We start from the raw sequence: 14,084 nt of genomic DNA on the forward strand, positions 1-14,084 counted from the left end.
TCAATTTGGACGCAGCTTTACGGAAGCGAGGTGGCCACCCAAGACCACTCTCTGACAGGTATTTGCCATCTCCCCAGCACACCTGGGCTCACACTGCCCGGCAGCCGGCCCCACCTCTTGGGAGATTTTGGAGGATGGTGGTGGGTGACTGCAGAGCTGGTGTCACTTTGGAGGGCTGAGAGCGTTCCACACACCTTTTCCAAAGCCCACCCCAAGAGGCTGTCTAAAGCAGAGAAAAACAATGAGAAACCAGATACCATGGAATTAGTGAAGAATTTCCCAGATGAAACAGGAAAGGGAGGAAATCCAGGGGGTTACATTACACCTGGCGCAGGTTGAAAGGATCCTGGGCCGTTGTTGGCAATATTAAACTCCGGGGTGCGTCTGAAAGGGTCTTTCACTCGCAGCAAATGAGAGGCATTCCTGCCAGGACAGGCTGTGTCCCTGCAACCCTCCAGCCCCCTCCCACACACATGCACCCACACACACATACATGCACACGCATCCAGAATGCCCCTTGTGAATGCCAGCCCTCTGCCCCAAACTAGACTTGAGAACTCGCAGGTAACTGGTTAAGAGAAATAATTATCACCACCAACATCTATTTACTTATTTATTTAATATGAGTAGAGAGTTCATTTGGGCCTCGCTTGAGGACTGCACCTGGGAGCATGGATTCAGGTTGCCCTGAATACATGGTCCCCACAGCCAGCATTTAGTGAGCCCTGACTGTGTGTCAGGCCTTCTCCATACAGCGCACTTGAAGACCAAATCCAAAAATAAAGGAGTGTGCTTTGCCCTCTGTGTGTTGCTCACAGTGTGTGTGCGCGTGTGTGTGCACTGTGGGTCACATGCTCGCCCACAGCTCTACCATCCTGAGCTGCACATTAAAACTGCATACATGAGGATGAGGTGGTTGTCGTGCTGTCAGGAAGCGTGTGACATGTACCACCAGGCTAAATACAAAAATTAAATCATGAGTCTTCTGGAACTGACTCCAGGATTATCCTCAGGGTCTGTTTCCCAAAATTCAATTACTACATAATTACCTGGAGTCTCCTGAAATGCTCACAAATGCATCAGGTGAGGAGCGAGGGGGCAGCAGGGCCCCAGAGCAGCTGAGCGCATGCCTGTCTGCTCTCTGTCCTTGGTGGGGGGAAAGGGAACAGCCTCTTGCTTTGGGGAGCTGAGGCTCCCGAACGCTGGGGCTCCTGGGGACAGTGCTGGGCCCTTGGTTAGTGGAAGATGTTAACAGTTTGCAGAGCAGGAACCGGCTTCCCTGCCTGAAAGCTGCAGTCTCTTTCCCACACGCATGCACAGAGGACTCCTTACAGACACAGGCGCGACGCATGCGATTCCAAGGTGTCTCAGAACGGTGCACACGCTGGGGGAGAGCAGGAGATACCCAAGACACGCCCTGGGCCTCTCAGGAGCTCCAGGCTCTGTCTGGGTGGAGGAAGGAGGCCCATGCTTGCATGTATATTGCAGTGTGCAATTGATTGACAATGAGTGGTGGTCGGGGGTGGGGAGGGCAGTGAACAGTGAATACCGTAGTAGTTCTACAGAGCAGGCGCTGGTAAAGGCTGGAATAATCTAGAATAACCTCAGGGAGAGGATGGGGCCTGAGCGGCTCCTGAAGGACTCACAGAACCCCAGAAACTGGGGGCAGGGCCCCAGGAGACAGACAATGCTAGCTCGGAATCCCTCTCTCTCTACGGACAGGCTGTTTGACCTTGGGCAGGTTACTCAAGCCCAAGCCTTCCTATTGCCACCTTCAAGACAGGGACAATGACAGGACCCACCTCATGGAGGTGCTGTGGGAATTAAATGAGATAATCCCCCTGAAGTACCTAGCCTGTAATAAGCACTCAATCAATGTTAACTGTTGTCACCAATTGCAAAGGGAAGAGGCCAGGAGGAGGGGAGAGTTGGGGCTGGCTTCCGAACTAGTGGCCGCAGGAAGTAGACACTTGTATCCAAGAATAACAGCTTTGGTGGTGTTTCCTGCTCAGAACCCTCACCTTCTCGGAGGAGCAGCAATCTAAATAGAGAGCCATAGGATACGCCTGTTTGGAAAAGCATGAAGATTTGGTTTTGTCCAAGTGCAGGCTTGCTAATCTGTGGCTTGTCCCAACTCTCTCCTGTCCCCATGTCATTCTCCACAATCCGGCATAAAGCTGGGAGGCTGACACTGAGGTCCCAGGTCAAGAAATAATCCACCCAGCAGGACCCCAGGGCAGAACACAGTTCTGGAGAGTGGGAGGGGCTGGATAGTCAGTCGTTCAGACGTAGCTGTCACTGCAGACTGTCCCTTGGTCAAGCTTAAGGCTCCAGGCCAGAAGTCATTCGAAGACATTTGGATCTGATGCGTGATGTCTAATGTTCCCTGGTGAAAAGATAACCTGTGTGTACACTCAGGAGGTTTCTGGCCATGCTTAAGGCTTTCCCCTGTCCCACTTCATCTTCACCACCATGGCTCTTGTTTTACGGTGACGAGGAAACTGAGGTGCAGGAAGGCAACGGCTCTTTGAAAGGGGCTTGAGTACACCACACAGACCCATTCAGTCCTCCTCGTATGTTCTAGAAGCTTCCTGTTCGGTGTTGGGGGGAGTGGGGCAGAGCCTCAATTCAGGAGCCCAGAGTGGGCCAAATGACACAGGGGCCAATTCAGTCTCCCCCACTTCTTTGTCTTGGTTGGATCACATGCACAGAGAACTCCCACCCCACCCCCACCTTAAATCACAGGTGAGGGCCCACGGTATCCGGTCACCCAGCAGCCACTCCATGCCATGCCAACCTGCCCAATGTCATTATCATAACCGCACTTACAGGATGGGTGGCTTTCAGCTTTCTGTGCCTTCTCTCTCCTGTGGACTAAAACGTCCCCATGGATAGAGACGGACCGTGTTGACTATTCAGGACCGAAATAGAGCTTCCAGGGAAAATCCAGGATGCCCAGCCAAATTTCAATTCTTACATAAACAATGCTTCCTTTTTTAAAAAAAAGTAGAAATATGTCACAAATATTTCATGGGGCATACTTCTACTTAAAAATCATGCCTTGTGCATCTGAAAGTCAAATGAAACTGAGTGCCCTAGAGTTTTATTTGCTCAATCTGGTAACCCTGGACCCCAGGCACCCCAAGTCTGTGGCTCTCCTCTCCCCAGCCCTAGTGGGATCCAGGGAGGGAGCAAACATTGCACGGCTGACCTTGGCTCTTCCGAAAATGAGTTGGGGAGGGGCGAGCTCCAGGGAGACAGAGCCAAGGACTGGATAGGGCTGGTGCAGCGAGGGCCTCCTCTGCGCTCGGTTAGCTCAGGTGAGGGCCTCATGGCATCCGTCACCCAGCAACCACGCTATGCCATACTGACATCAGTGATAGCAACATCACTATCATAACCATACTTACAGGACGAGTGGCTTTCAGCTTTCTGTACCTTTCCTCTCCTGTGGATTAAAACGTCCCTATGGGCAGAGACTGACCATGTGGGCTCAGCACCATTAGAACAATGAAGATGTTTGGGTTTCCCAGGGTCAGGGTTAAGACCCCAGCTTCCTGCTCTGCTCCTCTTCCCGAGCTTGGGCTCTGAGGGGGGGTTTACGGACAGCCCTTTGCTTGTGAAGTGCTGGGCACAGACACGCATCCAGGCCCCTGCTGGGAAGAAGCTGTCTGCACCCCGGAGAACTGCGGCTACTGGACTCTGCCCACCCTGAAAATCTCTTTGAGGAGAAACTCTCCAATGTCAGGGCCCCCACCCCACTCAGACCATTTCAGAACCTTGGATGTCTTCAAAGGTCTGTGTCCAAAAGGCCCTGGAGGTGGGTCGCCAAGAGGTGTCTCCTAACAGCCAGCTTGGTTCTAGAATCAGCACAGAACTTGGACAAGCTGTCTGCCCATCAGGACTTCAGACTCTCATCCCAGGGAGGCTCAATCTGTCTGGGGACTGAGTAGGACAAGATGCTCAAGTGGCACCTGGCATATCTGAGAAGTTCAGCAGACGACAGGGCTCTGCCTTCTAGGGACAGAGAGGGTCTTGGACACTCTGTTGGGTCTGATAACAGGCTGGATATCCCAGGAGCTCCTCCAGATCTACCCAGACCTACCCACGGCCCCTGCTCCAGTGTCTGCCTTCTGACCCCAGGCTCCAGGCTCTTCCCAGGCCCACCCTCCTCCAAACCACACCCCAAAGGGCCCTGCTACTTGGCTTGGTTTCCAAGGCCTCAGGCCACCTGCAGGCCACTTCTTTCCAGGAATGGTAGTGGAACATCTTCCTTCCCTGCCCTTCTGGAGTGCCACCCCTCCCCCCTCCACCCCTAAGCCCAACCCTCATAGGCCACCCACTGGAAGGCCCCCCCAGAGGCTAAGGCTGACTCCCAAGTCACCAACTGTGCAAGTGTGCAGACCTGAGCAAGGGCTCCCCTTCCCACTCCTGAGTTCTCAGTTCTCCTCGACTAGAGAAACAGGGAGACGCGGCCCATGTCTGGCACGGGCCTTTGTGCACCGGCAGTGAAGGACCGGCCAATTCCAGCGCTGAGCAGGCCATTTGCCAGAAGCAAGATTACCCGCCCTCCGCTCCCAGGGTGGCAAAGGGCGTTCATTACATGGGGGTGGAGGGGGTAACTCACTCCAAAGGGGTTTGGGGTGATGGGGGTGGTGGGAGGGACAATTCACAAAGGCCAGGGCTAGAAACTCCCAACGGCTTTTTTTTTTTTAAAGAACTTCCCTTCCCTCCTCCCCTCCCCCGCTGGGCTCCCCTCCCCCACCTCTAGCCGCTGGTGGCCTGCAGCCAACACTGGCCACACTGTCCGCATTCAGGCCTCCCCGCCCTCCTGGCCCTCTATCTCTTCCCTGGCCTGCCCACTGCCGTGCTCTCTCCCCACCCCCATTCTGCACCGCGTGGACCTCTTCTGCCCCGGTGCCCGGCACAGGCTCGGCCCTCGGGCCAGGCCGGCAGGCCAAGGGCTTTGGAGGACCAGCCCCTGGCCCTGCTCAGCCACCTCAGCCAGGAGGAAGATCGCTGCGTCTGCAGAAAGCTGGCCACGGCCACCACATTCTCGGGTCACAGCTTCCCGGCTGGCCGAGCCGCACCCAGGAATACAGCCCACTCCCCTCGCCCCCTCGGGCCCTTAACCCCTTCCTCCCCAGCGACACCAGGGCCTCGGCCTCGCCATCCTAAGGGACATGGATAAGGAGTCCCCGCTCTCCTAGCGCACTAAGGAAGTAGGGGTGGCAGGTCGTGCTCGCCCGGCCGCCTCTTCCTCCCCATCGACCTCGCAGGAAGCCCCCCGCCCCCCACCACGGCCGCTCGCTGCGCCTCCACTCCCGGCCTCGGCCTGGTGGTTTCCGGGGAGAGCGCCTGACAGAGCCTCGCAGCTTCCTCGGTGGGGCGGGGCCGGCCAGGCTTGCAGGAGAGGCTGGGGGGTCCCCGCCCCGCGGAACCTGCCCTACCGGGCGCGGATTATTAGGAAGGAACACCCCTGCCCCGCCAGGGCCCGGGCGTGCTGTGCACCGGGTGGGAGGGGGTGAGGAGGGACAAAGGTCACCCGCTGGCGTGCGGGGACCGCGCCGGGGGCTAGCCCCACCCGCGTGTCCGCACCACTCGCCGCTGCACTCGCTCCTCCACTACCCAGATCCCGGGGCTCGCCAGCGCTGTGGGCAGCGCCAGCCCAAAGGCCTTGGGGGCAGGGATGGCTCTGCGCCCCCCCCCCAGGAATTCCCCTTTCCAGCCCAGTGCCTCTCCACTCCCCGGGGAGCCGGGTCACCCTCCTGCGTCGGCGCCGGGCCCGCGAAACCAGTCCACTCTGCTTGTGCGAAGGGTGAGCGCGGGACGCGAAGCTTTGCTCCCGACCGAAGGCGGAAGAGGGTGGGGAGAGGGAAGAACCACCTACCCGGACCTCCGACATTCCCTCCGCGCTTATCTCAAACAACAAAAATGCACCTTCAACATCTCCATTTAATATTTACATTCAAGCAGGTAATAATTGGAAGCTTATAGTTTAGACATTTCTAGTAGCAGCAGTTTCTAGAGAGCTCCTTTAGCCTTTTAACAAACGTTTTTTTTTTGCACATAGAAACAACACATCCATGTGTACAGTATCAAAAAATATATACCAAGGTTACTGGTATTGCAGTTCCTGGAAGGGAAGGAAATGAAATCAACCAAAACACTGTAGGGGGGACTCAACAGAAAATAGTTTGTCTGATATAGAATATAACATGATCTAGAGGAAACTCCATAAATCTAGGTTTTTATATTTCAATATATAAATACCTACAAATAAATATATATATAGCAGCCCGAAGGGGGGGTGTTCGGGCCTTTTGAGCTCAAACAATACATTTCAATAATAACACCACGTACAAAGGGGGTAGAGTCAGCACTTGACAAGTTAGCACGGTTAAAATATAACACTATAGAACTCTGAGGCCGCCGCGGGCGGCTGCCTTGTCAGTCCCGGAGGTCCACAGGGGAGGAGGGGACGGTGAGCGCGAAACCCGCAGGCACCAAGTGGAAGGAGCCTCCGCCGGAACCGACATTCAGCCAGCCGCCCTCCGAGGGACGTGGTTACCACGGTCCGGAGTCCTCACCCCGGGGCCATCCCAGATCTCCCGGGGTTGGCACAAGGAAAGCCGGCCCGAGGCCCCAGGTGCTAAGCGCCCCTGCGGAAGTGGGGCTTCCCCTTCCGACGCCCTCCGGCTACACTGTCACGTACTCCTTGAATGTAACGGTGAGGCAGTTCGCGGTAACGTCGGTGATAATTATATTCCCAAAGAAGGGCTTGAACTCGCTCAGCGGCTCCCCGGGCTCGTCCTGGGCCTCGGCCGGAGGCTTCTCCGCTGCCGTGGCGGTCGCCGCTGCCACCGCCACCGCCGCCGCGGGCGCCTCAGGCTTCACGTGGAGGGAGCTGGGCGGCTCCCCGGCGTCACTGCGCGTCTTGACGCAGCGCAAGTCTATGGGCTCGTCCAGGTCCGAGTCCAGGAGGATGACCTCGGGCTGCGGGAGGGCAGCGGCGGGAGCGGGTGGCACATCGGCGGGGTGCTCGGCTGCAGGGCTGCCCCCCAGGCAGGTCGGGGTGCTGATGCTGCGCGCGGTCAGGCGCTTCTTGCAGGGCTCGCGCTCGCCGTGGGTCTCGGACAGGCAGCGCTTGCGCGCGTGGGAGAGATTCAGGCCCATGGCGTGGTGGTGGTGGTGGTGGTGATGGTGGTGGTGGTGGTGGTGGGAAGAAGGGGGGTGCGTGCCCCGGGCCGGGTCCCAGGCCAGCAGGTCGGGCTTGGTGGTGAGCTGCAGGGGCTGCTCACCAAAGGCCTCCTTGGTTGGGGAGAGCTTGCGGGAGCTGGCGTCCTGTGGCTGCGGGTCGCCAGCCCCTGGAGCCTCCTCCTCCCTCCTCTTGGAGGGCACTTCCGCCTTCTTCTCCTCCGTGCCCGCTGCCTTTTTAAAAGTCCTGTCCCCAGGGGGGTGGCGTTCCTCCGAGGCGCGCTTCTTGTGGCTGGGGGAGCGGGCCTCGCCCTCTGCCGCCTCGCCGGACTTGATCTTCACAGCCTGCATGCCGTTCTCCATGTACTTGCTCATCACGATCACGATGCGCCCGTTCTTGTTTTTGTTCTTGACGATCTTCATCTTTCCCCCAATCCCGTTGCCCGTCACAGCCTCCTTGGGAGCCGGCGTCATTCCATTGGGGGGGCCCTTCTCGGGGCCTTTGCCCGGAGTGCCAGCTGCACTGGCCAGGGGCTTCACGGCTCCCAGGTAGCCCTTGGCCCCGGTGCCGTGTGCCCACTTGTCGGGCGGGTGGCTCTTGGCCCCCAGGTCCGGGCAGGTGGGGCTGGGTGCCTCCTTGTGGCCACCCTGGTACTGCATGTCGTACATTTTGGGGTCGGGCTGGTAGGGGTGGTGCTTCTTGCTGTTGAGCTGGTAGTAGTACTTGCCGCCCTTGCCAGGCGGCGGGGGCTTGCCCGCCCGCTCCTTGCTGTGCGGCTGGTACTGGTGGTGCTTCTTGCTGTTGAGCTCGTACTGATGGCCCTGGCCCTTGCCCTGCGTGCCCAGCTCCAGCTTGGCACGGTTGTCAGTGGAGGAGTCCTGGAGTCCAGTCAGTACATTGGAGCGACGGGCAAAGGTGGGTACCTGAGGGAACAGGGTAGGGGAGGTGAGTGGAGGGAGAAGGCCAGCCCCACAGGATGCTGGGAGCATCCGAGGGTCCCAGCCCCCACCGGTTTGCAGCTGTGTTATGGGGGCAGGGAAGGGGAGGCCTAGTAGAAAGGAAGCAGAATTGGGGTGTTTGGGGAGGAATTGCCCCGGCCCTCCGGCCCTGGGGGCAGCTATGGTGGCAAAGTCAAGGGAGGGGCTCGAGTGCAGCCCTGGGTCCCGCTGCATGTATTCACCTGCACAACCAGCGGTTTGGGCTTTGGCCCTCTCTTCCGATATCCCATCAGCTGTTCCTGCCGTTCCCTGGGGGGAGGGAACAGAGGGCAGTGCTGTTAGCCTCAATGTCGCTTCCCCTTCTCCTTACTCCCCAAAATTCGATGACAGCCCCCTCCCTTCAGAGAGCATCAGGTAGGCGGCCAACAGGAGAGGAAGGGATAAAGAGCTCCAGGCAGAAGGTTGCTTCTGTCACCAGCTGGGTGCCTCATCCAGGTCCCAGAGCCCGCTTAAGCTGGCACTAACCCTCATCTGCCCAAGAGGTCCTTGACAAAGGACTCTCTCACTTCTGATGCCCGCACCTGAGCTGGCACCCAAAGCCTTGCCTACGTGCTCAGGAGGCAGCAGCTCAGGGCTGGACCTCAGGCACTGGCTCCCACAACCTCAGGCCTGTGGCTCTGCGCAAAGTGGAGTGTATGGGGGTCCAGGGAATACAACCAAGTCCAAACGAGGTGTGCACGGACCTCGTCCCTCCCGTTAGAAGCACGGGATGCTAATGACCTCATTAAGATTCAGATAACGAGTGCCGCCGGCAGAAGGGAGGACTCATTTTCTTAAAGGCCAGCACTAAACAGGGGGAGGGGCTGCGCCCTTGTTTACACAGCGGCAAATGAGCCAATTAGGGGCTGGGGGTGGGGGCAGGCCACCGAGGCCAGGGTCTGGCCAGGTTTGCAGCCACCTGGTGAACTGGCTCTGCTCCGCTGGCTGAGCAGGTGGGCGGGGCGGGGACGCGCGGAGAGGCCCCGCCTCCTTGTTGCAGCCCGGCTCCCAGCCGCCTCAATTTCCAAATTATTAATAAAGCCCACCAGCGGAGGCTCTGGTCATTGTAGCCACCAGGCTTCAGTCTGCCGGGCCAGCCTAACAGTGACCTGCGGCTGGGGGATGGACCGTCCCAGGCACAGCCCAGCCCTTCATGGGAGAAAGAGGTGCATCTTCAGCATTTGCCAGTTTTAGCCCACACCTGGGCCAGAAACCGGCTCTCCAGCGACCCTAGTCACCATCGCATACCCTCCAACTGCTCGTGGGCTAACCCACAGGAGTTCCGCCACTGCCCTGGGGCGGGGCCGGCCTGACTCCAAAGTTGCGTGGCATTGCAACAGCCTGCGCTTTAATTCTTCGGGGACTCATTATGCAACATGGCATCAGCCGCTGACATGGTTACAGGGCGGTGAACTCCCAGGTGGAGTCGGGCAGGATCCCCGCTCGGCGCCACCCCGAGTTGCGGGAGAGCAACTTCCCCGCCAGCGGCTTGCTCAGAGGGTCTACAGTTTAGAGTTTTAGCGCCAAACGAGTCACAGGAAATAATGCAAAATAAAAGGGGGAGGAGGGATGGAAGGCAGCGGGTGGCCGAGCTCCGAGGGCTCCTGCTGCTGCTCCTCCTCCTCGCCCTTCCCCCTTCTATCCTCCCCGAAACAGAGAACCGCAGCCACCACGGCGAATCCAGCTGCAGCAGCTGCAGCGTGACAAGCATCTGCGCGCAGAAGGATGAGCCCCTCGGAAAAAGCCACCCCTTCACCATCAGGCAGCACCCACCCCAGCCCCTGGGCCAAACTCCCCCTGTCCTGAGGATGGGCACCGTGCCCCCCAAAAAGCCCAGTCGGGGGTGTGTGAAGGGCACCCGGAGCCAGACAGAATCTACTCCCAGCCTAGCCCCAGCTCCCTGGGGGATGAGGGTGTGGGCATAAGGCCTTGTCAACTTTTCTCCAGCCGCCAACAGGTTAAGTTCAGTTCCGTGACGTCCGGGCAGTTTCACAATGCCAGCTCCTCGGAGCTGCACCGCAAGGTGCCAGTGCCAAGCGGCCAGTGGCTTGGCTGCAGGAAAGCAACACCTAGGCTCCGGGGGTGGGGCTCCAAGGTTGCAACAGGAGGGGGCTGCGGAGAACCCCGCATAGCCCGGAGTTCTCCCGGTAGCTGCAAGGCCACCGCATACACCCTTCCCAAAGTTTCCCCAAAACACAAGCCTCATCTTCCCTACCCCTGCCCTGCCCCCACCCCCAAGCTGCAGCAACTGCCAAGGACATTGGTTAGAGGAGCCGAGGCCACAGCCGTTGCCCATTCAGGCCAGTTGGGGGGCGCTCACCTGTTCTGGAAGGCGATCAGCAGCCTGGGATCCAGGATGTTCTCCTCGGGTTCCCACGTGTTATATCTTGCAAGGGAAAAGGGAGGGGGACACCGTGTAAAAAAAAGAAAAAAGAACCAGCTTTGCGGCCTCCAGGTGGGGAGTGACATAAGGCCCTACTCTGCCTTCATGAACCAAAAGCTATTTGGCTGTGTATGTGGAGGGTGGAGGGTAGATTTCTGCAGGCCTGACACGGTTCCTACAACCTCGTCCCCCCCCCCCCAATCAAAATAAACACACAAGGGCAGGAAGAAAGGGGAAAGGGAAGGAAAATGGAACCAGCAGTTTATTTTGCAGTTGTCAAGAATTTTAAGCATGTTACTGCGACATGTTCCAAAGCCACTTTGCTCACCAGGAACCCCGCGTGCAAAGCAGCCCAAATGCAAAGTCGCAGTCTCCTCCTCCTCCTCTCCCCAGCCCCGAGTCTCCGAGAGGGCTTCAGCCTTTCTCCATCTGACCCCTAATCGGATAACCAACAGCCGAGCGGCCCCCCCACACCCCCTCGAGGCTCTGGAGCCCGCTGTCACAGGCAAGCAAACCCCAAATACTCAGCAACACAAAAATATGCTTCAGTGTGTGTGTGTGAGTGTGTGTGTGTGTGTGTGTGTGCGTGCCTGCGCGTCTCTCTCCATCCGGTGCCTTCGCATTTCAAATTAAAGAAAAAAATTCCCCACCAAAAGCGCTGCAGTGACAGTTCCCAACATTTTCTGCCTTTTTTCTTCCCCTCCCTGCACCACTAGGAGGGAGGAGGCACACAATTGCAATTTCGTCGCTTTTTAATTTTTTTTTTTTTTTTGGTTTTGCAATATGGAGCCGTTCGGTGGAGGGAAAGGGGAAAGGAGCCATTTTCTGCTGCACATCAGTCAGTGCCTGCGCCCTCCCTCCCTCCGCCGGCCTCCCCGGCTCGGCCCCGCGTCTCTCCAGCTCCTCCGGCTCCTTTTAGTGCATAAATTAGTGATGGCATTTCCCGGAGAGCGGAGCACAACACAGGGCGCCGGGCTCGGGCTCGGGCTCGGCGGCTCGGCTTCCCCAGTGCCTGCCACCGACTTCCCCACCCCCTCCTCCCTCCACCCCACCTCCACCCCGCCTCCCGTCCGCTCCCCCCACCACCCCACCAGCTCGGCGGGTCCCGCAGCCCCGCGCCCCGTGCCCCGGCCCCCGCCCGTCCTCCGCCCTCCGCCGCTACTTACTTGGGGGACCAGCCTCTCCATTTCACCAGATACTCCACTCTGCCCTGAGGGGAAGAGACAGCACTCCATCAGCTTCCGCGGGATCCCCGGCTCCGGCCCGCAGCCTCCCCACCCCCTCCCCGCCTCCTCGCGGGCTGCTCCGGCCGCTGCTCGCTCGCCGCCGCGACGCCGCCCCCGCGCCACCCTACCTTGCGGATCCGCTTCTTCTCGATGCTCTCCACCGCGAAGACGTGCTCGCCAACAGCTGGCAGCTCCATGGCCGAGCCGGAGAGCGCCGGGGCGCGGGCGGCTGGCGCGGCTGCAGACGCTGCTGGCTCCCGCCGGCGCCCCGCTGCGGCTCCGGCCGAGGTGCCCCCGCTGCCCGCGCCGCCCGCCTCGCCGCCGCCGCCGCTCGCCCCGCACAGCCCGGCCGGCCCGCCTCCGCCCGCACCCGCCCCGGCTCCCGGCTCGCGCTCGCTCAGACAACTGAGCCCGGGCCGCGGCTGCACAAGAACTCATGCAAATCCCGGACGTCAGCGGGCGGGGCCTCGCAGGGCCAGCTCGGCGTCAGGGGGCGGGCCGCGCCTCGGATTGGCGCAGCCGGGCCTACCGGAGGCCCGGGGCCCAGGCGGCTGGGGGAGGAGGAAGGACGTGGGAGGGGGCCGCCGAGGAGGAGGGCGCCGGGGAGGTGCAGGGGGAGGGATCTGCGAGCCTGGGAGAGGGAGCCTGGAGGGAGGGAGAGGGACCAGGGAGAAGAGGTGTGTCGGCCCGGGGCGGAGACCTTGACAGGGCCGGGAGTGTCTAGGCAGAGACTCCGCGCCCGCGGCCCGGCGCCTGAGGCTCCCCGCCTCGCCGTTCGCCCTCAGTGTGCACGGCCCCGGGACCCCTGCTGGGGCCACGGAAGCCTCCACTGCAGTCCCGCAGTTCCAGTTGCACCGAATTGCGTCATGTGCGGCTCGGGAGACTGGGGACCCCCCGGCAGGCGGCGGAGTCGGTGCAGGGGCAGCTCGTGCCCCACTGTGCGCGCCCCACCCTGAGGCTTCGGGCATTTAGAAAGGCGAGGACGGGAAGAGAAAGGGCGGGAGAGGACACAGGACTGGGTGCAAGGAGAGCTCGAAGACGAGGAAGGGGACAGAGCAGCAGCCAGCCCCAGGGCCCTGGCGCTCAAGAGCCTCACCAGGAAGGGGCTCCCAGATACTCCATGGCTCCGAGTTTACGCTTGGCCCTCTCACGGGGGGGGGCGAGATGTCCACATTCTAGGAGCCCCCAGAGCCAAGCTCGCGAGAGGCGCGGAAGACAGGAGGGCGGGGATGCCCGGGTCTGCTTGGGGACCGGAGGGACTTCGTGGGATCCCAGGAAGGGCCTCGAAAGAGGGAGCGGGGAGGGCCGAGAAGTTGAGGCTGAGCCGGGGAAGAGCCAGGCGGTGCGAAGGCGAAGGGGAGGCAAGTGGAGTGTTCGAGGAGCCATGTATTCGTCAGGAACTCCCAGACCCTAGTTTCCGGCAGGCAGCGGAGCCCAGGCCCTCGCTGCGGGAGTAGCTGCGAGTGTGAAGTTTAGCACCTCCGGCGGCGAGACGGCGCGTTCCAGCGCGCGGCTCCAGCGTCCGGCTGGGGGAGCTGCTGCGCCCCGTGCGGCCTCCCGAGGGCGCCCCGCGCGGCCTGCGTGCTCCGTAGGGTCGAGGTGGCGGGCCTGGGAGGGGGCGCCTGGCCTGGGGTGTGTCTGGGCCCCCATCCCCGCTCATTAAGGGCCGCGAGCAGGAAGCTTGTGCAATCTCTTGGCTGAGTGTCCACGGAGAAAGCAAAAGAGAAAAAGCCGAGGAGAGTGGAGCGAGCGAGGGGTCGGGCAAAGAGCCATCCGGGTCTCCGCAGAATGCCGGTGGGGACAGCGCGAGGACTCGGGTGAGCAGGGGAGGGACGAGGTGCGGCAGTGAGCCCCAAAGCCCGAGCGGGGCTCGTGTTCTCCCAGGAATCCAGGAGAAGCCCGAAGGCTGCCTGGTGTTTAATGCACACGTTGGCTCCACCATTTCATCAGCACCTCGCAGCTCCCGCGGCCGCGGAGGCTCCTGCTGCCCACGTGGCTTCTCCCCGCAGGGGTGCTAGGGGTGAGGGTTGGCTTCTGGCTACAGCAAAGGGGCTCGGTATGGGACGGAGCTCAAAGGAGCTTGAGCACAAACCTGGGATTCTCCCGGTGTTGGGGGGGGGGGGGTGAGGACAAGCAAAGTGTGACGATGCGTGCCTGCAGTTCCCCCCCGTCCACCGGGGGCTCTCAGGGATTATAGAAGCTAGGGGGCTGGGGGTGCACAGGAAAAGATTTTTCTGCTTCTGCTGTTTGGCTTCTTCCTGGCATTCTTGCCCATGGCGAGGAACTGTCCTGTGGGACAG

The 14,084-nt window shown here is 60.3% G+C and overlaps 1 protein-coding gene across 1 annotated transcript; it reads right to left on the reverse strand.

Moving 5' to 3' along the window:
- Nucleotides 1-5,935: 5,935 nt before the first annotated feature.
- CBX4 (chromobox 4) lies at nt 5,936-12,191 on the reverse strand. Its single transcript, XM_069481778.1, has 5 exons — nt 11,913-12,191; nt 11,725-11,768; nt 10,496-10,561; nt 8,379-8,445; nt 5,936-8,121 (listed from the first exon to the last, which is right to left on the reverse strand). The coding sequence occupies exons 1-5, from the start codon at nt 11,979-11,981 to the stop codon at nt 6,700-6,702; spliced, it is 1,668 nt and encodes a 555-aa protein (XP_069337879.1). The 5' UTR covers nt 11,982-12,191; the 3' UTR covers nt 5,936-6,699.
- Between the last annotated feature and the right edge of the window lie 1,893 nt (nt 12,192-14,084).

The sequence above is a fragment of the Eulemur rufifrons genome, chromosome 9, assembly GCF_041146395.1.
Source record: "Eulemur rufifrons isolate Redbay chromosome 9, OSU_ERuf_1, whole genome shotgun sequence".
In the NCBI taxonomy this organism is placed as follows: Eukaryota; Metazoa; Chordata; class Mammalia; order Primates; family Lemuridae; genus Eulemur; species Eulemur rufifrons.

Bases quoted from the DNA above. Each gene is read 5' to 3' on its own strand.
- CBX4 (XM_069481778.1), bottom strand. From the start codon at position 11,981: ATGGAGCTGCCAGCTGTTGGCGAGCACGTCTTCGCGGTGGAGAGCATC. The intron at 11,769-11,912 runs GTAGGGTGGCGC...TCTTCCCCTCAG, and splicing joins AGAAGAAGCGGATCCGCAAG to GGCAGAGTGGAGTATCTGGT. The intron at 8,446-10,495 runs GTGAGCGCCCCC...CCCTCCCCCCAG, and splicing joins CTGATCGCCTTCCAGAACAG to GGAACGGCAGGAACAGCTGA.